Source organism: Setaria italica, chromosome I, assembly GCF_000263155.2.
Source record: "Setaria italica strain Yugu1 chromosome I, Setaria_italica_v2.0, whole genome shotgun sequence".
NCBI classification, from domain to species: domain Eukaryota; kingdom Viridiplantae; phylum Streptophyta; class Magnoliopsida; order Poales; family Poaceae; genus Setaria; species Setaria italica.
Window position 1 is genome coordinate 39,307,546 of NC_028450.1, and position 24,836 is coordinate 39,332,381.

Sequence of the window (24,836 nt, forward strand, 5' to 3'; positions counted from 1 at the left end):
GCCTTTCACCGGGCTGAGGCAGGCCTGGCAGGCCTAAACAGGCCGTGCCGCCCGTGCCATGGGCCGGCCCACGATCCGCGGGCCAAATGATACTTGCTGGTAGACCTCCTAACCAAATTGTATTTCTTTCAGCGCCTAGCGTACCTTACATGTCATCTCTACCCACAGACATCACAAACTTTTGCCCTTGTTTACTTCACCCCCAACTTCCAACTTTGGCACTATGCAAAAAGAAGATTCCCCATCATATCAAACTTGCGGTACATGCATGGAGTACTAAATGTATATGAAATTAAAAACTAATTGCACAGTTTTGTTGTACTTTGCGAGATGAATCTTTTGAGCCTAATTAGTCAATGTTTGGACAATAATTCACAAATACAAACGAAACACTACAGTGTGCTAAAGTGCCGGTACAGTAATTTTGACACTCCCAATTTTAACAACTAAACAAGGCCTCATCGTGACAACAAGACGATGCACTGCCACACGGCTGTACGCTCCGTACGCGGATAATTCCGTGCCGGCCGGTGCTCCCATCATGCATACTTGGATATCTCGCGACGCGAGCCATGCATGGCTGCCATGCGGCCCATGCCATGCCCTCTACATGTGCACTGCAGAGTGAAGAACGGCTGCTCGATTGGCGATTGGGGGTTTGGTTGGTAGCTGGTACGTGACATGATTGGTGAGCAGCCACCTCGTTTTCAGAGCCCTCGTGCGGACCGGGCCTACGGCACGTAAACACGCATGGGCCGCAGATTCGCCATCATCTCATCATCTCTCTCTCCTACTCCTAAATGAGTCCTACTACTACGAGTAGAGTTGTTCTTCAGTCGTCTTCTCCAGCTTTCCGGGAGGATAAACACAACAGATTAAAGTTCATTCCACTTCATACCTGGCCACTAAGATGTAGTAACAGGCTGATTATGATAAGATTGGCTATCTTGTTACGTCTCAGTGTATAGGTGTTATCCGCTAACCTGCTGTTGACACGAGTTCAGATTCTGATTATTTGAGGTCGTCACCAAGTTCGTCAGGGTTGGAAAGTCGCCCACTCGCAGGAAATGCTGAAGATTTCTTAATCGTGCATAATATAAAGTGGTAAAAAAGCTGCACTAAAGCTTGTGTTCCCTGTCGCCATCAACTAAGCACATCCTATTAGTTCAGTGCAATAGTGCAAACGTAAAGAAGGATAACTTCATGGGCTAGTGAACTTGATTCCCAAAATCTACCTGTCCACATCGAGTGCTCGCCTTCGCCTTTCTTTCTCCCCCATCTGGAATTCTTGGTTGAGGTTCGCAGGAGCACATATGCAAATGCAACCGAACCAATTATACGTGCCAAGGTTGCGTCTCCTCCAAGGGTGGCAACCGGTATACACAACACCAGAACGAAATATTCTTGCACCAACAGAAACAGGCGAGGAAGCTGCCCAACATCTTCACCGAAAAAGAAGAGCACAGTGTTTATCCAAAGGGAATCCCAGCATAACCCCAGCTAACCTTCCACACTGTACTGTGTAAAATCTTGCTTTTTGTAAAGCAGCTAGCGCGCTCGATCTACCCCGGAAAGAGGCTAGAAAATTCCTGCTTTGCTTACGATGCCCGATTAAGGTTGTGCGATCTTGGGAGAACATTTGTAGGATTGGATGGATTGGATTGGATTGGATTCCCCTGTCTGCTGCTGCTGCTGCTGCAAATGTTCTTCCCAAAGGTAGCCGCCGGAAAGCATGTTTGTCCGGGGATTGCAATCTGAATAAACTCATCACGTGTTCATGCTGTAGCATGCAACATAAGGCGGGTACTGTACAGTGATACTAGATCTCGATCACATTCTGGTCCAATCTGACTGTAAAGAGCACTACCTCTGCGCGATCGATCACCGCACTTTCGTTCGTATTCTCGCACGAGAGATTCTTTGCCAGTTTTCTGGAGCTGGAGCTCAAGTTGAACTTGAACACAGCTCGATCGAGGTGACGAGGCGTGGGCTTCAGTGCGCGTGACTGCATGTACGACTGTACGGACAGTGCCGAATTGCACGTCAGAGTCTAGATCGAGTCTACGCCCTAGTGAAAAACACGGCATTGACAATTTGTCATGGATGTACTACTCTCATCAGCCGTCAATTTGTGTTGTGTAACTTTTTTCTTCTCTGAAAAAGGCGTCCACTTGCAGTTTGTAGGTATAGTACAGAGAACAGCAACGTCGACAATCTGACAACGTCCACAGCTTAACAAGTCCACCATGAAGCAGGCCCAAGCTCACGGAGCAGTGCCAGCGCCACACATTGCCGACAGCACAGCACTGACTTTTCTACTGCCCCAGTCGTGACGTTGCCACGTTGCCAACACCCCCATAGCTAGGCGCCCAGGCCGCAGGGCGTGTCAATGCACATAGCGCCAATGCCATCGTGATCGTGGCATCGTCAAGAACACTCCGCAAGGCAGCAGCGTGCCGCCGTGAAAGCAAAACACTGTCGCGTCGGCGTCGCGGTTCACTCGCCGTCGCCGATCATACCCGTATGAACGAACGATCGGCGTCGGCCAAGCTGCTGTCGCTACGTACGGCCGGGTTAAATCTTTAAATCGTTCTTATCTGCACGTACGTGATCGCTGTCGGCGAACGGCGACGGCGCTTGGTGTTCCCGTCTTCCCGAACCCTCTCGCACGTCGTCTCTCCCTCAGCGACACAGTGCACCGCACGCGACGGGTCGCCGGCCGGGGGCTGGGCGTGCCAGCGCGTCGTCGTCGGCCGCTCGATCCTTTTCCGCTCGACTAATAAGTGTCCCAATTATTCGAGGCCGCTGCAAGCGTGGGCTGCCTTGACTTCCCGGGCGCGCCCGTGATCTGAATCTTGACCTGGGCACTCGACCGGCAATATAATATGTGTACGGCAATAACAAATTCACTACAGGTCTCTCCCTTCCCTTTTTACTGCAGTTGGAGCACGCGCGAGGAATCACGTCACGTCCGCGTTCCAAGTGGATTCGAGAGGCCAACGGCCGATAGAATATTTCTATCTGAACGATTAGGATCATAAAATACTCGACCGATGCTTAGATTAGAAGACTAGTCTTAGTGAGTTTTATAGAGAGTTTTATCAACATTAATTTCTATGTCACATCAACAATTTGCTGATTTGGCAAAATCTTTACGAGGAGAGAGGGGACATAGTTTCATAAAATTAAATGAGAGAAAAGTTTCATCCCATCAAACATAGTAGGTACAGTTACCTAATTTGTAGTCTAGGTAATAGGATAATAAAATTGTGCATTGAGTCTAGCCGAAGGCCGGTTAGGCTTTCCTATGCCTTTTGCCGGAGAACCCGGCTGGCCGGCTGGCCGTACGTGCGCGAGTGCGCGCACGCGCGCGTTCGCGTCGCCTCGTGGTCCGGAAGCAAAAGCCCCCGCCGGCGAGGTAGCTCGATCGGCTATAACCATATCGTCCCAGACTACATAAAAAAAAAAAAACCCCGACGCCGAATCCAAATCCAAACGCAACGCAAATGTAAACGCCATAATTCTTGTGAATTCATCGTGACGCCGGCGCCGACGCAACGGCACAAGCGACTAGTTGCGCGGGGGGGCTGTCGCGTAACCAAATCTTGGTCTCGGCTGGCACCGTGTCGTTTTTATGGCGACGGCCGATGGTGGCGAATCGGAGGTGGTCGAGATCGACACGCGCGGCGCGCGGGAGCCCACCTTCCGCCATGCCGCGCCAGCTCGCTCGCGCCGCACCCGTGGCCCCCCGTGGGTGGCCCGGCGGTGGCCGCAAGCTAGCGCGACGTGCATGTTGCGTCGCCGCGGGCTTGTCAAAGCAAAAGGCACTACGCTGTAGCAGCTGCTGCTTCCGTGACAAAGGAGACGGCGAGGACGACGCCGATCCATCCGCCGGGGTGTCCATGCGAAAGGCACGGCTCCGATTTGACCCGACGGCGAGCAATCAGCCGCTGCCGCCCCGCCAGCTCGATCGCCGTGGGAACATGGCTTCGTCGAATCGCCGGTGGGTGATCGTCCATGGCCCGCGACACCTCAACAGTAGTGGGAGCGATGCACGCACCTGCGCATGTGTGTCGAGCAGCCGAGTAGGTTGAGGTGGCCGTAGTAGGGCCTATGCAGCACAGGCATCCTGTGTAGCAGCATCTGCTGCATTATTCGCTCGGATTCCAGAGAGAAGGCTGTGCAACTTGGATGATATATTCTGGCACGTATCTTGTACGAGGACTATGGGCCCGTTTGGATCCAGTTGTGGATTTTGAAAATCTAGATTTTAGATGAATTTTCAGAATCTAGATTCTAAGCAAAATCTGGACGATGTTGTTTGGATCATAGATTCCAAAATCTGATTGTATGGTAGTTTGTTGAATAGATGTCTTTTATGCCCTTGCTACCCAAAAGAGTGGACAATGGCAGATTGAATAATTATCTAGAAGGTTGCTGGGCAAAATGGTAAAATATGCATGCAAAATCTGGTAGAATCAACTTTTGAGCAGCTTCTAGGATTCTCAAAATCCAAAATCTAGATTGTAGAATCTGGGTCAGAATCTGTCATGTTTGGAGGGCAATCCAGATTCTGGATTTTGGATTTTGAGAATCTGATGTTCTCCAAACGGGGCCTATATTGAGTTTAGTGGCCACTAAGCTTGTCCCCGGCGATCGTGCCGCCCAGCTAAAAAGGTGGCCTCAGTATGCATCGTAGGCCTCATGTAATCAAATGCAGGTACAACAATGATTTGACGCTTTTATGCTTTTGCAGTTTACGTCGATTATCTAGTCTTTTTTTTTTGAAAGTAAACCGAGCCGATTTACAAAGCTTCTGCCATGCTTTTTGTTTGCTTTCCGCAGCTACAAAGTTTCGGCAACGCCGAAATTGGCGCGACAGGGTAAAGGACTAAAGGTAAAAGGCTCGCCCATTCGTCGATCGCGAGGACGATTAATAGGTCAGAGAGAAACTGAATCATTTGAAAGATTGCATAGATCGGAGCGACGCGGCCGTGTCTAATCCGGCCCCTACTGGTGATGGGCAACGGAGCGATCAGGAACAAGGGACACGCCGATCAGAGATGACGATACACTCTGCAGATCGACCAGATTTGGGGTGGTCCAGCTGCAATGTCGGGTCCAGGATAAACTCAGCAGATGGAATTGTTCTAGTTGGTTCCAGCAGATGCGCCTATGGAAGTATTGAGCTCCAAGAGCACAGTTGTCAGTTTTCCAACACTCATCATATGTGTATATACTGGTTCCAGTAAATCGATGGAGAGTGAACCTGTTGATTTCGAAGAAAAAATTGTTGGCTAATTTGCATTTAACCCACCAGTGACTATCAGACTATGTACATGCGTACCATGCTTTTTAGGATTAAAGTGTTAAACTTTGACTTATATAAATGGAGGAGCCATTACATCATTGACCATTATCAATGACTTAAATCCCAACATGCCTAAATTTGGTTTGTAGCTGAACTGACGTCCAAATTAGTTCATACTGAATTTGGCTTGAAAGTCCAGCCAGGTGTAGTTGCCAAATTTCCTAATATATATACCTTGACCCCATCATCAATCTGTAATACTAGCGAGGTTAGGTAATAGAATAGCAGCATATGTAGTGGTAATATAATATTATACTACTACTTCTGCATCATATCAGGCATTAGCTGGGTCAGTTGCAGACTAGCAGTGCTCTGATCGAAGAGGACTTGTCTGCATCAGGAAGCCTCATTGCCGGTGAACATCCACACTGCTTTATTTTGCGCACCACGTACACTTTGTTTCCTAATCCATTTGACCGAATTAAACATGTAGTAGGAGTACCTCCCAAGGTCATTCTGGTAATCTAGCATTCTAGCTCAGCGCTGCCTTCACTCTTGCGCCTATAAATTGGGCACCACTCACCGCCTCGGTCTGCACACATACTCATCAGCTTACTGAGCAACACCCAGAGAGAGCACGAGAGAGTGAGTGAGAGAGAGAGAGAGAGGGAAAAAGATCGAAGGCGAGCAAGAGAGATGGCAGCTACAGGCACCACGCTCTCGTTCCCGGTGATCAACATGGAGAAGCTCCAGACCAAGGAGAAGCCCGCGACCATGGCGGTCCTCAACGACGCCTGCGAGAACTGGGGCTTCTTCGAGGTGCCACTCGCAACCACATACATAACCAAACCATAAAACCTTATGAATAATTTGATGCTAACATGAAGAGTTCATATGCTGTTTATCGCGTCTTCAACATTCTGTCAGTCTGTCTCTAGCGCCGTGGGTTTCTTTAAGCATTCTGCCTTTACCTAACAAATAGTACTAGTCTCGAACAGATTCTTATTCTCTGCATCAACCGGTCGACCATAATTGATTTCTATTGCGTCTCCCGGTTGATTGGAGCATCAGTTCTCATGCCGAGCGATGATATATCATTTCATCTCATCATGTTCTTTTTTTTTCTAACATGCAGCTGCTGAACCATGGCATCTCCCACGAGCTGATGGACGAGGTGGAGCGTCTGAACAAGGCGCACTACACCAGCTGCCGGGAGCCCAAGTTCCAGGAGTTCGCGGCGCGGACGCTGGAGGCCGGCGAGAAGGGCGCCGACGTCAAGGACGTGGACTGGGAGAGCACCTTCTTCGTCCGCCACCTCCCCGCCTCCAACCTCGCCGACCTCCCCGACCTCGACGACCACTACAGGTGTGTTCAAACAGACAAGTGCGCGTCATCAACGACGTTATTCGTAGGAGTATCATATTATTAGTTGGTTACAATCCACTCGGTCGTTGATAAACCTTCTGTTGGCTTCTGAATAAAAGTTGAAGCGCCATGTCACCAGCTTTTGACTCTGGTCGCAAAACCTTGGGGATAATCAATTTTTTAATTGGGAGATTCTCAACTTGAATGTCTTTGGTCTACCAAGTTGAACTTGTTTAATGGCTTTGATGCAAGCCTACAAATAGAGGCTGACGAAGCCACCTATTGTGTGCTAGGCCCAATCAGACGCTTTGTACGCATCTCAGAAAAAGCTATACTACCTGGCATGACCTGCTCCTATTAGCAAATTAAATAATGTTTCAAATGCTCGTACAGAGTTATATCAAAAGGTTTTTTTTCCTAGAAAAGTAAGTTTTATAGTGTGCGTGTGTGTGTGTATAATTTTGCCTGACGACACGCTAGAGTTCTATCCTGCCGACCATTTCATTGCTTGACAGTGCGCATCAGAATGGTGTGTTAGTCCATCACAAGTCGAATCACTCTTTAGCAAGTGACAGTGAGATGGACGCGCTTTTATCTGCTGGAATGTTCCTGTGATTAAAAGAAAAGCCTTCCGTGTCGCTGCAGGCAAGTGATGAAGCAATTCGCATCGGAGATACAGAAGCTGTCGGAGAAGCTGCTGGACCTGCTGTGCGAGAACCTGGGCCTGGAGAAAGGGTACCTGAAGCAGGCCTTCGCGGGGTCCAACGGCCCAACGTTCGGCACCAAGGTGAGCGCGTACCCGCCGTGCCCGCGCCCGGACCTCGTCGACGGCCTCCGCGCGCACACCGACGCCGGCGGCATCATCCTGCTGTTCCAGGACGACCAGGTGAGCGGCCTGCAGCTGCTCAAGGACGGGGAGTGGGTGGACGTGCCGCCGATGCGCTACGCCATCGTCGTCAACATCGGCGACCAGCTGGAGGTGATCACCAACGGGCGGTACAAGAGCGTGACGCACCGCGTGCTCACGCGCCCCGACGGCAACCGCATGTCCATCGCCTCCTTCTACAACCCCGGCGCCGACGCCGTCATCTTCCCGGCGCCCGCGCTCGTCGCCGCCGAGGAGGAGCGCGCGGCGTACCCGAGGTTCGTGTTCGAGGACTACATGAACCTGTACGTGCGCCAGAAGTTCGAGGCCAAGGAGCCACGGTTCGAGGCCATGAAGTCCGCCATCGCCACCGCGTGAGCAAGAAACGCCGAAAGCTAGAATGGGCGTGGTGGCTGCGTGCATGCGAGAGCTAGCTGGACACAATGGCCACGTGTATCGTGTACGGTACATAGCCTGCTTATAGGTGTGGTGTGGTGTGGTGTGGTGTAATGTATTGTATTGTTTAAGTTGCGTCTCGGATCTATATGTACGTATGTATTGCAAAGTGTGTAGCGTGCCTATTTGTACGAGCAACGTGTGCGTGACCAGGAGTTGGTCTGTTACTGTTACTGCCACATCATGTTTGGCGATAAGTAGTTTTCATCTTTGAGGCAGTGAGTTATGTGATCCACTTGTCGGGAACAAATCAATTGAAGCTTAAAAAAGAGTGAAACTAGATCACTAGTCTCTAAATAAACATGCCCCCCGTCCTCTACAAATTCTCAAATTGCATCCACGTAGCAACCTATGGATTGTGCGAGTCATATGTGCACCTAGTATATATTTTCAACGACCTGGTTCTTCAGGTTAATGGTTGGAGGTTACAATGACGTATATCTTTGCAGTAATGGGTGAAGGAAACCCGTTACGTATTTGAAACTTTGGTCATGTGTTGGCACATACTCTTTGATTTTTTTTTTGTTTGCTTCTCAATTTAGGTCAAGTTGTAATAACAAAAGAATATATGCATCGTTAATCGATGCATCGTCTGTTGTTTAAAAATTGTAAAACATTGCTTCTCAATTTAGCTCCTTGAGGACTTGCCTAAGTGCTTTTGGGCTCTCAATCTGCGCTACATATCACATACTAAGCCCAATAGCCCACAAAGGGGACCCGCTCCAATTCTTCTTCGTGCCAATCCTGTACGTCCAAGCACGGCCCAACAGCGAACCGGCACATCTAACTCGGTCCGTTTTCTGTTCGTGTGCGACCGGCTCGGCCGCTCGGGCTCAACGCTCACCGCGCCAGTCAAAAAGCTTGCACCAGAAAAGAAAAGGAAAACGAGCCACGCACAGCACGCTCGGCCAACCCGCAACACCCAGGTGCGGGGCGGGCACGGAAATCACCGCGGATGACGTCGGCATACCTCTCGTCTCGATCGGTGAAATCAGTGGGCCAATATTCCCTTCTCGGCTTCCCCTCCGGTGGTGGTCCAGCCTGCCGTGCCGACTCCAATTGGCCGCTTCTTCACATGCGCGCCAGCCGGCAGTCGCGCACACACCGCACACGCGGAGGGTCGGACTCGGACGCAGCGGCCTCATGCCCGCAGGTGGAGGCGGAAGAGGCCGGAGGCCACGCCACCACCTACCGCAGGTGATGGCGAGGGGGCCTAGTGGCGGTGGTGGCCAATGTACATGTTCCCACCCCATGTGGCGCCAAGCCCCGGCCGCCCAGGCGCCGAGCACTACCGGCACGTACGCCCCGTGGTTGTCGAAAGGCTAAGGGAACATGCGCCCGCGGTGGCCGTACAATGGTGCGGGGAGGACGGCAGAATTTGGGGAAGTTTGGATCCGTTCCCATGCCTGTCCAGTGTCCACTAGACCACTACCGTGCGTGCCAATACCAGTTGAGCAGTTGCGCCGCTTTTCATGGGATCAACGACTTCTCCATTTCTAGAGCGATCGCAGGTGATTTCGGGCAGGTTTTACTTACAAGATGCCAAAAGCAGCGTTGCTTTGTGACCTTAGACTTTCCAACGCGGCTCGGCGCAAATCCTCGTTCCTACGGTTTTGTAGCCAAAATGCTCGCCAAACTACCTAGACAGTTAGCTTAAAGAAGTTTTAAGGATTAGGGGTTGGGTGCTAAAAGCCAAACACTGACGCCGCACGAGAGAGGCAGGCCACTATCATGAGTTCCTCTACTCGAGTGCGAGCTAGTGCACATTGCCGTCCACGCTAAGCACGACCATTTCCGGCACACAAATACTGAGACAGACAGCGATGGAGCAAGAGTCAAACGGATCACTCGAGGGCCGAGACCGAGACAAACCTTAGTGGGTCACATGGGAACAAAGGCTAAGCCATTAATTAATTAATCTATACTAATCAGCTTATAACAGTAGCATAGTTACATATAGACTAAACAAAGGTATCCCCCATTAGCCAAGGCTGCAAAAAGAAGGCGTACTACGCTGCACCATTGCTTGCTGCAGCAGGAGTCAAAGCTGCAGTAGAGGCACAGCGGCAGTATAAAGAAAGGATGAAAGGGGCGCAAAGATTCCAACATCCTCTCCTCTCTCTAGACTTTCGCCCTCGAGATAGCTGCTGGCCTTGAATCCTCGCCACTGCTTGCTCGAGTTTCTTCAGACCGTCGATGGGAGGTCGCACTTGCCCATCTCTGTAAACAATGCAGAGAAATCACCAGTGAGATCGCAGGTTACAGCACAATCAACCTTTAAAAAACAGCACATTCTCTGATCTAACAGCAGATTATCGCTCTCCCATCCCATCATGTGAGCATGAAGACTCCTGAGACGACCACTGGTCCAAGGAGACACGTACGCTCAGGATACGTAATGAGTGGAGTAAAGAATGCAGTAGGGTACAGAGTAGGCGATGCAAAAGGCACCGGAAGTGGCAATCCAGCCAGACAGCCACAACGCGGTCTGCGACATCCAGACACGGCACGCATCACCATGAAGGAAACCAGGACGGAAAGAACACTGGACACAGGACGGGTCATATCACGCCGAGCTACGAGCCACACAGGCCCCCATCTCTTCGCAGTCATTATTGCACTTGTGCTAGTACAACTAGCAGGCCTGAAGCCCTGAACCTGAGCAAGTGAGCAGGCAAGTTATAACTCGATCGCAGTGAGAACGGTCATAGAGCAAGTGACTGCTTAAAAGTTAAATCACAGTACAGATTTGGTCACAGAGCAAGAGCAACAGTAACGGCTTGCAATGGACCGAAGCAGCATGCTGTTCACTGTGCCGGCCGCTTTCAGACGTGGTTTTACTGGACGTGACAGCCTGTGTGGTGGTAAAGAACTGAGGATAATACCCGTACAGTTGCAAAGCACCTTTAGGCCGTGTTTAGTTTGGCGAATTTGGGGTGCTAAATTACTGTTACAGCACTGTAGCACACTGTAGCGTTTCGTTTGTATTTGTGAATTATTGTCCAAATATTGACTAATTAGGCTCAAAAGATTCGTCTCGCAAAGTACAACAAAACTGTGCAATTAGTTTTTAATTTCATCTATTTAGTACTCCATGCATGTACCGCAAGTTTGATGTGATGGGGAATCTTCTTTTTGCATAGTGTCAAAGTTGGGAGTTGGGAGTAACTAAACATGGCCTTAATTTGATTTGAACTATGTACCAATCTGTAATCTGCCGGGTGATTGAACATGGACTGTACGGGATGTTTGACACCTGGAGTAGGTTCCTGCGATCACTTTTACCGGAACTGTATGGCTTTCGCAGCATACTCCTACAGTCCTACTTGTCATCATTTACGTGTGCGAAATAATAATGGAATGTACCCTAGAGTACCAACATTTTGCTATGTGATTGAACGATTTCATGGAGATCAGTTGAACGGATGGTACTACGTTGTAGCGAATGAAATCACGAGCAAGAAACGATTTTTAGCTGTGGTGAAAATGGCACGAGGAGGTGAGCGGTGGGGCGACTTACTTGGTGCCTGGTTGACGACGTATGCGGCGCCGGCGAAGTCGCAGGTGCCGATGGTCCGGCCCTTGCGCTGGAAGTAGTCGTTGAAGGCGTAGGAGGCGTGCGCCACCATGGTGTTGGGCTCGAAGCACGCTGCGCCGGGCTGGATGTCCTTGCAGTTCGCACCGCCCTCGCCGCAGGCGTAGTTCAGCGCCGCCAGCAGCCGCTGCTCCCCGACCGCCGCGTTCGCCACGCACCACGCCTCCCCAGTCGTGACCTTCACCCCGCTCGGCGGGTTGCCGCTGGTGCTGCCGCTGCCGCTGCTTGGCCCGCCGTTCTCCTGCCAACCGAGGCCGCCGTTGCCCTGGCTGCCGCCGCCCGCCGCGCCGCCGGCGCCGAGCACGAACTCGACGTCGTACACCTTCTGCTGGTTCGGGTAGAACACGCCGTAGTTCCGTTCGGATGTCGGGCCGGGCTTCTGGTTCTCGTTGAAGAGCGCGAAGAGGTAGACGTCCATGTCAGCGTTGGGGCGGAGCGGCGTGCCGGCGTTGCCGGAGAGCACTCGGCGCGCCAGGTTGCCGTTGTACGCGGCGGCGTTGGCGGGCGAGGCGCCGACCTCGCTGGCGTCGCCCTTGGACGGCCACCCCGTCTCGGACACCACGACGCGCACGCCATTGTAGTTCCCGAGCCTATTCACCGCCGCGAACACGGCGTCGAGCTGGGCGTCGAGGAGGCTGTAGTACTTGAGGCCGTTCCCGGCGTCCTGCACGCCGGCGTTGGGGCGGAACAGCGCGTAGTCGAGGGAGATGTCGCCCGCATTGGCGGAGTAGGCGAAGAACGGGTAGGCATTGACCATGAGGTAGGAGCCGGTCTGCGCGAGGAAGTCGAGCATGGGCTTCATCACGGGCTGCGCGAGGTCCTCCCGGAACACGCCCGCGGAGGACGGGTACGAGTTCGCGAGCGCAGTGAGCGCGACGGGGGACGACACCTTGACGGCCTTGTCGAGGCCGAGCCTGGCCAGCGCGGCGTGCACGTTGACCATGGCCGGGACGAGCTGCGCCGTGACGTTCTTGGCGGTGGCGAAGACCTCGTTGCCGACGGCGATGCCCTGGATCTGCGTGGCCGGGTAGTAAGCCGCCACGTTCCGGCGCACCCAGAGGAGCGCGTAGGAGGCGCGGGACGCCGCGGCGGCGACCTGCTCGTTGGGCAGCGCGACCACCACCTTGACGCCGGTGTTGGCCAGCGCGCGCAGCACGGTGGGGTCGGTGTCGTAGAGCTTCACCTGCGTGATGCCCTGCTGCTTGAGCAGCTGCACCACCGCCGACGGGTTCGGCAGGTTGTTCGCCACCCGGCCGTAGTTCACGCCCACAGTCCCCGCCTCTGCAGCGCACAACAAAACCACAACGATCAGTCACCGAACCCCCACCTGCATTTTGCCGTGCCGCATTGTCAGAAAAAACATCAATCTTTGCACATTCCGGTGGCGGTTACCTGCCGGGCAAACGAGGAGCAGCGGCAGCGCCGCGGCGAGGAGTCCGGCGACGAGGAGGGCGCGGCGTGGGAGCGCCATGCTCTGCTCTGCTCTGCTGCGGGCGCGGAGAGGCAGAGCAAGACAGACGGCGCTGAAGGTGAGTGAAGCGAGCGTGTGGGGGCGGAGGGAATGGGCGTGGGCGGGTGATTTATGGCTATCGACCTCGTGACACTGCCAGGCGGGGCCCGCCCCCGCGGCGCGTTGGGGGTGGGAAAGGGGAAAGTGGCGGGTATGTTGGGGCGCGGGTGGGGCACGTCGCGGAGGGCTCGGCTCGTGCGTGGAGTGGTGGGGCGACGTGGAGGGATAGGCGGGCGGCTGGTGGTGTGCGCGGGTGTTTCGTGTTTTGGGATGACCCCTGGGGGGATCGGGTCCAGCTTCGATGGAAAGTGGCGGGGAGCGCCGGCCGCCGGGGGGCGGGGGCAGGGAGGCGTGGCCCTCTCGCGGCGACCGTTGCTCGCTGCGCGCCGGGCCCCAACGTCCGGCCGTTTCGTCTGGGCTCTGGTGGTGGTTAGTGCCTAATCAATGTCGACGCTGTGGTGTGATGAATGGGACTGATGCGAGTTGGGGTCTCAACGGCTCTAAAATCTTGCGCTCCTTTTCTTCTTTCCTGTTTTGTCCCGTTGGAAAAGTTCCTTTATTCTCTTCCGTGCGTTTCTATGCCGTAATGTGATGAATGAGATCGAAGCCAATACGTGCAGGTTACATGTGATAGAACAACGTTTTTGCTTGGTCAGAATCAAACATTTCGATTTGGATGCCTGCATTGGTCCGACACACGCAGAAGCCGTCCCGTCCCGTGCGCTCTTATCCGGAGATCCCAAATATCACTGTCGCATCACCACGACTGGAGGGATTTTACAGACCAACGATAACAGGATAGCGCGTGGTTGGCCTGTGAAGGGAAAGGGGAGATAATGGTTTCGTTGGCATTGGCAAATGACCAAACACGGGGGAAAAAAAGAGAGTAGTAGCTGTCAAAGTTTGGCCGCCTGCCCGTACTTGCGTGTTCACGACGGACAAGTTAGGGGGCTAGTAGTCGACAAAGGTCTCGCCGTTACTGTTCCCGGAGACTTACGACGACCGTACGGTGTCCTGCTAATCTAATCTGGCTGTACCTGTACTACGCCTGTAGTATGGCTGTATTGTTCAGTTGACAATCACGGGGAAGCCGCGTGCAACGCCTGCCGCGTGACGCCGACAGCGCTCGATCGCCGGCTCGTCGAGGCGACAGCGACTTGCACGCGTGGTCCTCTGGGATGTCATAACAGACTCGATCTGCCGACTTAAATCGCGTGGTTAGCGGAGGCAAGCAAGGGGCGCGTGAACGCGAGAGCATTTACAAGCCAGTCAAGACAGGTCTGGTTGCTGGAGCCACCGCCCACTGCTCGACCATGCAAGAGCACAGCAGAGATAGTGCACCGACTAGGCCATGGGAAGTGGAGTGAAGCCACCGGCTGCCGACTGGCTTTGCCGTTGCACAGCGATAGATTACTAGAGCAGGTAGCCGAAGGCTTTGCTGGGTTTAACAGAAAGTGTGGCTGGGGTGGTTGATGGTTTGTTTAGTAAAGGCAAAGCGAGATGGACCAAAGGGGACGCATCCTTTTTCAACTTCGGTTACTTGTTTGCATGGCCGTGCAAGGGCAATAGCCAAGAGTACATGGAGATCGAGCGTGCTGTGTTTGCGTTGCGGGGAAAGGGAGAGCAGCACCTTTTAGGTGAAGAGAAGATGGACCAGCGGCCAGCGGCTCATAACAATGGACAGCCACGCAGTGACACAGGTCAGAGCAGGTGCGACCGTGTAGTCATGAGCAAGACGAGAAACGCGACGACGAGATGGAGACGGGCGCGCTGTCAGGGTGACGGGGGCGTCCAAATTATGTCCTAACCACACACGGTTTCTGTCACAGGCTCACAGCTAGTGTGCATTGTGACAACAGGTGGGCACAAAGGAAAAAGATCTGAAATTTCTAAATCCACACCCCATGATCCATACTTGCTAGGCGACTGCTGAGTAATAATGTACGAGTACGTGGCAAGGTAACGTAGCTGCTACGAAGCATCATGCATTCATGCTCACTCCCGCGTGTTCTCCACTCCAGCTGTAGCATTTATCGGCTGCAGGCCATTTCAGGCGAAGCTTGACACGCTCCCAAAGCATGGCTGTTCAAGAGAAAGCCGGAAGCAATCAGGCCGCACGAGACGGCCCCGTGGAGGACAGGTTTGCAAGTAAAGGAGCTTTGAGAGCAATTCACCGGGTAGGCGCGCGCGCGGGGCCCCCGGCCCCGTGGGCACGGGACGACGTGGGAAAAAGCGAGGACAGCTTGGCAACGGGAAAGCGGCCTCGTCCTCCACCGGGTGCGCCATGTGCGCCGGGACGCCGCGCTCCGATCCGCCGTTAGGACCCCGCGTCCGCGGCGCGACGCGATCAGTCGTCAAGATGACTCGCGGAGCTTGGCGGGGGAGGCACAGTTAACTTAGGGGTGTTTGGACACCTCCTATTAAACTTTAGCACATATCGGATGTTTGATACTAAGTAGGAGTATTTTAAACATTGTCTAATTACAAAACTAATTGCACAGATGGAGTCTAATTCGCGAGACGAATCTATCCAAATTAGTCCATGATTTGACAATGTGGTGCTACAGTAACTATTTGCTAATGATGAATTAATTAGTCTTAATAGAACCGTCTACGTCATCTATGCAATTAGTTTTGTAATTAGCTTATATTTAGCTTTTCTAATTAGCATCCGAACATCCGATGTGACCTGCTAAAGTTTAGCACCTCATATCAAACACCCCTAACTGGTTGACAATGCAGCAATGCTCATGTGGGGCAAGTGGGGAAACAATTATGCACTCCAGATTGTTCGCTCCGTGGATCGGGCACGTTCATCCGAGCGCACCGAGTTGGGCGAGTCATCGGCGGCGGCGGGTCGCCAGTGTCTGCTTCTGTTCGGTTCTGGCACGCGGATGCCGGAGGACTGGAGGAGTGTGCGCGCCAGAGCTGGGTTGTTCGGATCTGCAGCCTCCTAATGTACTCTTTTGACGAATAAAACATGAGAGCAGAGCGAGCCTCTATTCATAGATCTCACTGTTCCTTGCCTCATTATTCTCTGGCAGTTTCCTTCCCCTTTCAAAGCATAATGGCGTGCCCCATGAAGGCACACTGAGAGCATGTGGCAATGGCGGGCTTGGCATTCTCAACTTCCTAATTTTTTCCTTGAAAAATCCTTTTAACTTCTTAACTAACAGTACTACTAGTATCTTGCCTATCGTGTGCAGTGAGGCAAATAAGCACTGGTTGAATAAACGATCATCAAGCCTGCATGATACGATTGTCGCGCATCATTGCACCGCTTGTTGGAGTTAAGCTTCCTTTTACACTCGCCTCGGTCAGACTGTCAGCCCCGCATGTCAGTGCTGCAGCTGTACGTGTCACGGGGATCTAGTTGCAGCTCCCAAATCATAACCTGTCAGCGTGTCTCCCATGTGGATGTTGAGCGTTTCAGCCCCCCTCCGGAGGCGTTTCTGTCGGTGTGACTGAAAAATTCGCTACTCCCTTGCGCTGCGGCACCAAAGGTTGGGGTCCCCGGTGGACAAAATGACGAGCACGCTCGGCCACTCGACGTCACGGCGGCGTCATCCCGGTCGATGATTGGAGCTTGGATTATATGTACTGTGCCTGCCACCCGATCGGTCGCAGTAATGGGACAACCATGAAGGGTCAAGACTGCAGCGCTCATGTGAACCGCACCTTTATTCGCGCAGCGGACACCTCTCCCTCTCTAGCGCTGTATCATACAGCCACACCAGGTTTGTTTTGCCTTACTTATTTTTAAGGACTAAAACTTGTTTATTTGAGGGATTAAAATTTAGTTTCTGTTTGGTTCCAGAGGTTAAACAACATTTAATATTCTGTACAATAAGTACATTACCCCTAATCATTGCTATCTTTCTTTTTTTTCCTTCTTTACCTCCCCACGCAGGCAAAAACAACACACGCCCAAACCTCAAATTCATGGTAGCGGGAGCGGCGGCGGGGTGGCCGGGGTCGGCGGTGGGAAAGGAGCGGCAGGCGGGGGCTAGTGGCGGGCTAGGAGCAGCGGCGGGTAGCCAGGAGCGGCGGTAGGGGCGGGAGCGACGGGCGGGGGCTGGCGGCGGGTGGCTGGGGCGGCGGCGGGGCGGGAGCAGGGGTCAGTGGCGGGGTAGTGGGGTGAGAGGGGTGGGAAGTGTGCTGGGGCGTATGGATGGGTGCGACTCGGAGTGGGGTAGGGAGGAGAGGCAAACAAACAAGCATTCAATGAGGATAGGGGTGTCCAGGATACCTTTTAGCCCCTATAAGCAATCCTTTGGTGGCTTATGGACTAAACTTTAATCCAAACAAGCAGGGGTGTTTGAAGGTTTAGGGGATAAAATGGACTAAAATTTTTTAGGGAGGGATATCCAGTAATCGAGTGAGCTCTCAATCTGTCTGTCACTCATGACCCGCTTGACCATCGGAAAGCCAGGCAATAGCCTCAACGCTCTGGTTGCGATCACGGCACCCTATCAAGTCAGCAGGTTCATACTCAGATCAGGAAGGCGGAGGCCGGAGGCCAAACTTTCTGTATACAATGCAGCTGGTTAAACAGTTTCACATAATTTGGTTAACCAGCTTCAGTATCTGGTTAGGAGAAAGAACCTGTTTCACTCTTCGCTCTCGCCCGACGCCCGTGTTTGGATATAGGACTAAAGTTTAGTCCCTATCATGTTAAATATTTAGACACTAATTAGAAGTATTACAAAACCAATTGCATAAATGAAAGCTAATTCGTGAGATGAATCTATTAAACCTAATTAGTTCATGATTTGACCATGTGATGCTACTGGTAAATATGTGCTAATAATTGATTAATTAGGTTTAATAAATTCATCTCGCGAATTGCCACGGCTTATGCAATTAGTTTTATAATTAGTTCACAATTAGTCCTTCTAATTGATATCAAATATATCATGTGACCTGAACTAATTTTTAGTCCATGAATCCAAACATTCCAACGGGGAATCTCAAGCCTGTCAGATCTGGCACTGTTGCACACATGGATCTGTCTACCAAACCCACATGTGGCATGCCCATGGGGTGACACAATCATACACTGATGCACGCATGCGGCACCTCCTCCATCCCCATGTGCAGCTGGACAATACATGACACAGGAGAAGAATAGACGATGTCTGGGGAGAGGAAATGAGATCAAGGCGAGCTAGTTTAAACACCTCACTCCTCCAGATTCTTCTCTCTCGTCCTCCAATCGAGGCAGAAAGAAATCGATTTCAAGTTTTAGGATGGGAGCACAAGGAGGAAGGCAATGGTAAAGACCGAGAGTGCTAAGATGCTCCTTCCAACTCAACGTACGTTCATAAGGATGAAATTTAATCAAATTACATTGTTAACCCTTCATTTATGCTACATTGAAAATAGATATTCATTTTTCAGTGAGAGTAGTAACATGCTTTAGCAAGGGCAGAAAACAACTGAAAAGCGCAAAAATGCCTATAATTTTCAATGACATATATTTTGAAAAATAAAGTTAAGATGCTAGAACGAGAACTATTTTGAATCAGAAGGGTAGTACCCAGGGGAACAAATGAACAGTGCATACCAATCTGAAGGGCTTATGCAGATGGGCTTATAGTGCTAATTTTACATGTACAGTACCACTGATGGGTACCAGATCTTTTTTTTTGAGTAACTGAACTCTGAACAGATGGTTACTAGATCTGTAAGATGAAAGAATGACAATTTTTTGCAAAGGAAACTGAACACTGAACGGATAGACAATATACAAAATTGCTGTTCAGAGGAACATTACAGGAGGATATGCTGATATGCACAAGCCTACTACACATACTAGCTATTGCAATTTTACAACGAAAATAAGTAAGGTGATCCGCGTATGTACAGTTTGCAGTGTTTTTCTTCACTGCTTTGCCGCTACTCTGTACAAGGAAACTGCTGGTTAGAGCTATGCAATGGAAGTTTCAGCGTTAATGTACAACTCCTGTATTTGACTCTTCCAAGACTTATGTTTTCCGAAGGCCCCAACAAACTCAGTTACTGATTGTTCTCTCCCCATACGATGTTTGGTTTACATTGTATTGTCTCTTGCCTTTTGAGGATTTCCCGAGTTAGCTTGTTAACATGCCAATTCCATTGTTATCTCGTCTTAGTCTTCCTTCTCTGCACAGAACCATACATGAACACATTCAGAGAAGTGAAAGGAAAAAAGAAATGGCAACAGAGAATTTGGAAGCCTATCCATATCTCATATTTATGTAGAATGCAGATGTTAGGATAAGAAACAAACATCAAAGTTATAGTCCTAGTTATATGAGTAGAAAGCTGACTTTATCTCAGATCTCAATACTGTCCTTTTAAGAATACAGTTAAACTTCCTTATATAACCAGATCCTGATTCCGGAGTAACTCAAACCAGCTCGGTATCCAAGAAACATAACACGATGAAGATTCAGAGAAGTGAAAGGAAAAAAGAAATGGCAACAGAGAATTTGAAAGCCTGTCCATGTCTCGTATTTATGTAGAATGCAGATATTAGTAAAAGAAACATACACCAAAGTGATAGTCCTAATTACATGAGTAGAAAGCTGACTTATCGCAGTTCTCAATATATGTCCCTTTAAGTACACAGTTAAACCCTTATATAGCCAGATCGTGATTCTGGAGTAATTCAAACCAGCTTGGCATCCAAGAAAATATAACACATCATAAGATTCTTCCATTCACTTTTCAGATTCTTTCAGAAATAAAGGTATAGGTTTACTGAAAAGGAGTAGGCTATCACAACATAAATGAATAATGCCAATTCTGAGGCAAGGTCATACTTCTATGAATTCACAAGTATTGTTGAGTGAACACAAGAGCAACAGTCTCCAGGAGTATCGAATGCACAAGTACTTACAGGATGATTCTGGCTACTATACTTCCGTGCTCCTTCACGGTAGGCAGTATACCGTCCACTAGTTGAGACATGAGAGAGGCGCCGGAGAAACACTTGAATGTGATTGTAAATGCTGCAGGAAGTAGTAGTAGTTAACACCTAGCACACTCGAAGTCATAATGCAAGGTAACTGAGGAATATGAAACTCCTTTAGGGCCACCTAACTGTACTACAGAGTGTGTACAAGTCACTTAACATTCAGATCTGTACAAATTGACAGAAAATAGAAGCCATTTTGAAAGACAATTTCAAACTCAACAGTAATACTGAGGCTTCTTTATCATTCTGATCTCATCTAATATTTTTCTGATCTTACTAAACTGTAGCACTGCAAATAGATGTGAGAGGAAAAATTACCTGAGCCGGTGCCTATTACATGTTGAAAAGAAGGCGACAAAACCATACAAAATGCTTCGTATTGCACGGAAAATCTGAAAGAAAAATAAGGCAAAGTAAGTTCCATACATAGTTTAATGTAAATTTTGGCTGTGCCAACAAACTTTTGATACCTGATACAGAAGATCTTTCCAGAGTGACCCCCAGATGCTGTTATCAGATGTTAGCACATGCGATCTGGGTACAGATCCAGCTTGATATAATGCACTTAATGTTGACCAGCTCTGCCTTAGAACACTGATAATATCAACAAAAAGGTCCACAACGAAACTTGATAGCCCAATGACTAGTCGGAAAGGTGCAGCTAGTATCTCTCCAAGGAGCCAAAGTACAGGGTACAGAACTGAATTTACTGGCGAAAGGAAACAAAATAGCAATGTATAAGGAACAAAACGTGGAGGAAAAAAATGAAATAGATGACGTGAGAGGTTACAGCAACCATACCAATGTTAACAAGAGTACTGAAGACAAACCAAAATGGCCAGATAATCATCTGCATTGTACCTAAAACGACACTCCAAGACGTCTCCAGCGATACCATGACAACTGAACTCAGATATCCTACTGTTTCAGCACAAAAGTTCCACATTGGCAGAGTAAATTCAAAAACCTCCAAAATTGGTCCCGCAATTGGCTTTGTCAAAACACTAAGAGCAGATTTAACAGCACGCACAATCTTAAGAGACCACGTAAAAGCCTGCTGGAAGTTATGCAGGAAAAGCATAGTTCCTAGATACTTAAGTCTTGATATCATTTCCCATGTTTCTATCCAATCAAAGAAAGGGCCAAACAATCTTGATGCAGTTGCCTTCAACATGGGGACATTCTTGTAGAGGTCATAGAACCCTATAAGAACAGTAATTAATGACATCAAGACATATAATGCTCTGGCAAGAGGGCACATCCATGGGCGATATATCTTGCAAAACACTGGATATGACTGAAGAAATATAACCCATGAAGGAAGGCCATACTCAAGTAACGTTAACAATCTCACATCAGATAATATAACTTCTTTCAGTCTAAATGGGAGGTCATGATCATCAAAGCGGAAGCAGATCAGTACATCCTTATATGTGCTAGGCTCTAACAGCGTCTTAGCACTCTCATTATCACTGCCACACGATGAACATGAAGATGATGAATATTTTGGCGAGGTCACAATTTCTGAGTATGATTCTTCAGACATACTACTTCCATCATCAAATTTTATTATTTTTCTTCTTTTGTAAGGCCCAGAGCAAGGAGGTGGTGTGTAAGATGGGTCTGTGAAACTTGATGACTCTCTGATGATTTGAACATGACAAGAATCATCACTATCACTTGGTGAATCCTCCCATTCAGGTGTTAAGAAATCGTTCCGAGCATCATAAAATACATCACCTATACAGCAAGCACATAAGTGATTAGTACTATAAGCTATGAAGAAGAGAAGGGTTACTACTAGTATTTTTACCGTTAGGAGAGATGCTGTCCAAATAGTCTTGTAGGAGCTGACATTCAGAGTCATTTCCTGAGAACCAAGAAGTGATCAATGATGAAGCCTGGTTGACACTATCAAATTCCCATCTCTTCATAATTTTAGACTCCACAGCCATAGATGTATCTGTCTACAATGATACTAAAAAAAAATGAGCTCGTGCCATCACTTTAAATTCATCAATGTCATCTGTAATTGTAGGATTATCAACATTACAGACAGTACCTGAAGTTCATTCAAATAATTGATGCCACGCACATCAGCCCAGTCTACCTCAAAAATGATAAAACCGTATAAAGTTTGATGCAGTTCCCTATTCAGTATGCGAGCATCCTTCAACTTATTTACTTGAAGCTTCTTTTCCCGCATGGCCTCATCGATCAAGGAATACCATCTGGATGGTTTATTTCGCAAATGGGGAGCAGATATTGGGCTTGCTGAGAATACAAGCTTTCCTTCAGTTTCATCTCTCTTTCTCCTAGTCCTAGAATTTGCGAAAGGGGAAAACCTTGACTGGAGCACAAGATACCAAGAATCAGATTGTTACAGCAGTGACGTGAAATTTAAGGAAGAAAGAGATACTGCAATAGGCAAAGTGGTGCATAAAGCAGTAGAAACAAGAGACCTTAGTAACCATCAACTGCCATAGATGAGCAGGTTTTGTATCCTGATCTAGCAACCATGGGCGGTTGTCAAGCAATATAAGGAACTTCTTGGTATGAGGGCACAGAAATATTGTCAGCTCTGCAAGATATGACTGTAAATCCCTGCATTTAAAATAAAAGAAAAAACAAGTTAGTTATATCGGATGAAGCAAGTTCATGATAGATAGAAATCAAATTTACTATCGTATACATGTACCATTGGGTTACCAAATCAATGTCAAAATTGTGTGCCAAAAACATATTGTGACTTACTTGAGCTAGGATAAATAGTAGCAGATGACAGAAATAAACAATGAGATATTACAGACCCAGAAATTAAACAGATGTAGTCATGGAACTGAAACTGAAAAATGCCCATATTTGTGCATCACTTTCTTCAGTAACGTGCAGATCAATAAACATGCTTATGAAAAGATCACAACATGGCATTTATTTTCATTTGATAATATGGGTGCTTGATGGGAAAGAACACACAGGGAATTGAACTGTGGAATTATCTTGAACTGGTAATCTATTTTAGAATTTCTGTCATTGGTCATGGAGTGCTCAAATCCAAATATGAACCAAATTCTTTTGTTTTTAAAATTCCAGTTTTGGATATACAGATACGCACAGAACATCATACTGACTCCAAAAAGTAAAATAAAAAAACATACTGATCAATCTACACGATGGAAGGTAACAGGCAACTTAGAATCCTGGGGAGTATTTGGTGGGACCACTAAATAGCATGCAGATTTTACTCTGGGTGGTCGAGCACATTTCGTGATGTACAAGTTGGGAGTAACGCTATGAATGGTAAATATTAGACGGCTCCAGTGCATGGCAATTTTGACCCATCTGTCGCCTCAACTAGTAATATTCCCAACAGTGGATTTCCTTTCCCTATGGCTACCATGTACAGAAGGGAATACAACTACCCACTCCCATTGTGATAGCTCCTGTTTGTTTCTCAAAAACAGTTTGGAACTTTCTTCTCAAAGCGACACAAACAAGGAAGTCCCTTCTTTTGAGGTTCAATGGTTCATGCCACTTTCCCTGGCAGTAAACTGAACTTAGAAGAGCAAGTTTTCTGAGAGAGGCAAATTATGAATTGCGCACACCTATGTCACTCACTGAACATCGCTTTCCAGACCTGTAGTATTATCACTATCAGCGCAAACAACACATGCCACCACATCAAAATACCACCACAGGTTGTGATGTCAATAAATGCTGTAGACCAACGCAATTCGCAAGGGAAAAGAACTGGCAGCCAAACGCAACTCCCTTCCAATCAGCACCAACGCCTCCCGGCAGCCGGCAGTCACATTGCGGTCAAACGAGCATCGACCACACAAGAAATTCCCAACACAGGAGAGAAAATTCCATGAAACACATACCCGATTTGCAAGCTGGTGAGCGGGAAGAAATGCTGCTTCTCGCCGCCCCGCACCATCTCGCCGCCGCGGCGTCCTCCTCCGCCCCTGAGAGATGCCAAATTCCGGGCATCAAACGGCAGATCAGACGCCGGAGACCCCAAATCCGCACGCGAAATCGAGCAAAATCAGCGAGGCTCCCTCCTCGGCTCCTCGTGTACCTGCGCCGAGGTCAGCTGTGTCCTCCCATGGCGTCGTGCTTATCCGCACGGCAAGGTGGTTCGGCTCCAGAGCCCGGAGTTAATGCCCGGAGCGGTAAAGACACCGGCCGCCACCCTTTTTCTCCACGCGGCACCAATCGCCAATGGCTGGGTAACTAGAAGGCTAGGGGAAGCGCCGCTGCCGCCGCGCGGTCTCGTGCTCCGCCGCGGCGCCGCGGCGGGGGAGAGCGGGCGGTGACAGGATCCTACGCGGGGGAGGAGGCGCGGCGCCCCACGGCCCACGCGGGAGAAGGCGGGCGGGCAGGCAGGCAGGCAGCCAACCAACAAGCGGCGGGCGCGGGGGGGTTTCTGCCGTGGCAGCCTTCCCTTTTGCTCCGGTAAACTTCTTCTACGCGGAGGCAGTTCGGATATTTAGCTCCTGATGACATGTGGGCCGCGACGCTTCGGTGGCCCCACCAGCCAGGCATCTCGGCTTTGTTTAACGCAGGCGGATGCGTCCGGCGCGGTGTCGCGCGGACGCTGCGGGCTGCGGCACCGCGTTACTGCTGGTGGGACCCGCTCGGCGGTTTGTGCTTGCCCCACAAGGCAGCGTGATGCGCCTCCGGCACTTCTGCTTGCCGCGCGTCCAAGCAACGGGGGAGCACTACGGGCGTCGCAGTTCCTCCCTGACGCGTGGGTTCAGGTGCCGTGGG

The 24,836-nt window shown here is 49.8% G+C and overlaps 3 protein-coding genes across 5 annotated transcripts; 1 reads left to right on the forward strand and 2 right to left on the reverse strand.

Annotated features, from left to right (window-relative positions):
* The first annotated feature begins 5,824 nt into the window (after positions 1-5,824).
* On the forward strand, positions 5,825-8,266 carry LOC101756803 (1-aminocyclopropane-1-carboxylate oxidase 1). Its single transcript, XM_004954004.4, has 3 exons — positions 5,825-6,130; positions 6,447-6,676; positions 7,322-8,266. Exons 1-3 carry the CDS (start codon positions 6,008-6,010, stop codon positions 7,917-7,919), a joined length of 951 nt encoding a protein of 316 aa, XP_004954061.1. The 5' UTR covers positions 5,825-6,007; the 3' UTR covers positions 7,920-8,266.
* A 1,608-nt stretch (positions 8,267-9,874) lies between these two features.
* On the reverse strand, positions 9,875-13,156 carry LOC101757219 (glucan endo-1,3-beta-glucosidase 11). 2 transcript variants are annotated; one of them, XM_004954007.3, is made up of 3 exons: positions 12,985-13,156; positions 11,518-12,873; positions 9,875-10,655 (listed from the first exon to the last, which is right to left on the reverse strand). In XM_004954007.3, the coding sequence occupies exons 1-3, from the start codon at positions 13,061-13,063 to the stop codon at positions 10,633-10,635; spliced, it is 1,458 nt and encodes a 485-aa protein (XP_004954064.1). In that variant the 5' UTR covers positions 13,064-13,156; the 3' UTR covers positions 9,875-10,632. The 2 variants fall into 2 exon arrangements, with proteins under 2 accessions (XP_004954064.1, XP_004954063.1); XM_004954006.2 differs by having other exon boundaries at positions 9,875-10,217; positions 12,985-13,155.
* A 5,603-nt stretch (positions 13,157-18,759) lies between these two features.
* LOC101758159 lies at positions 18,760-24,498 on the reverse strand. Of its 2 annotated transcripts, XM_012843287.2 has the most exons (10): positions 24,145-24,498; positions 23,948-24,031; positions 22,526-22,667; positions 22,126-22,413; positions 21,877-22,030; positions 20,865-21,803; positions 20,534-20,772; positions 20,382-20,455; positions 19,986-20,097; positions 18,760-19,246 (listed from the first exon to the last, which is right to left on the reverse strand). In XM_012843287.2, the coding sequence occupies exons 2-10, from the start codon at positions 24,001-24,003 to the stop codon at positions 19,223-19,225; spliced, it is 2,028 nt and encodes a 675-aa protein (XP_012698741.1). In that variant the 5' UTR covers positions 24,004-24,031; positions 24,145-24,498; the 3' UTR covers positions 18,760-19,222. The 2 variants fall into 2 exon arrangements, with proteins under 2 accessions (XP_012698741.1, XP_022685602.1); XM_022829867.1 differs by having other exon boundaries at positions 23,948-24,498.
* Between the last annotated feature and the right edge of the window lie 338 nt (positions 24,499-24,836).

Coding starts and splice junctions, on each gene's coding strand:
- LOC101758159 (XM_012843287.2), bottom strand. CDS start 24,003: ATGGTGCGGGGCGGCGAGAAGCAGCATTTCTTCCCGCTCACCAGCTTG. Junction 22,668..23,947: donor CTCACCAGCTTGCAAATCGG/GTATGTGTTTCA, acceptor TTTTAAATGCAG/GGATTTACAGTCATATCTTG. Junction 22,414..22,525: donor GGCAGTTGATGGTTACTAAG/GTCTCTTGTTTC, acceptor CTTGTGCTCCAG/TCAAGGTTTTCCCCTTTCGC.
- LOC101757219 (XM_004954006.2), bottom strand. CDS start 13,063: ATGGCGCTCCCACGCCGCGCCCTCCTCGTCGCCGGACTCCTCGCCGCG. Junction 12,874..12,984: donor GCTCCTCGTTTGCCCGGCAG/GTAACCGCCACC, acceptor TGTGCGCTGCAG/AGGCGGGGACTGTGGGCGTG. Junction 10,218..11,517: donor CGTCGTCAACCAGGCACCAA/GTAAGTCGCCCC, acceptor CATTGTTTACAG/AGATGGGCAAGTGCGACCTC.
- LOC101756803 (XM_004954004.4), top strand. CDS start 6,008: ATGGCAGCTACAGGCACCACGCTCTCGTTCCCGGTGATCAACATGGAG. Junction 6,131..6,446: donor AGAACTGGGGCTTCTTCGAG/GTGCCACTCGCA, acceptor TCTAACATGCAG/CTGCTGAACCATGGCATCTC. Junction 6,677..7,321: donor GACCTCGACGACCACTACAG/GTGTGTTCAAAC, acceptor GTGTCGCTGCAG/GCAAGTGATGAAGCAATTCG.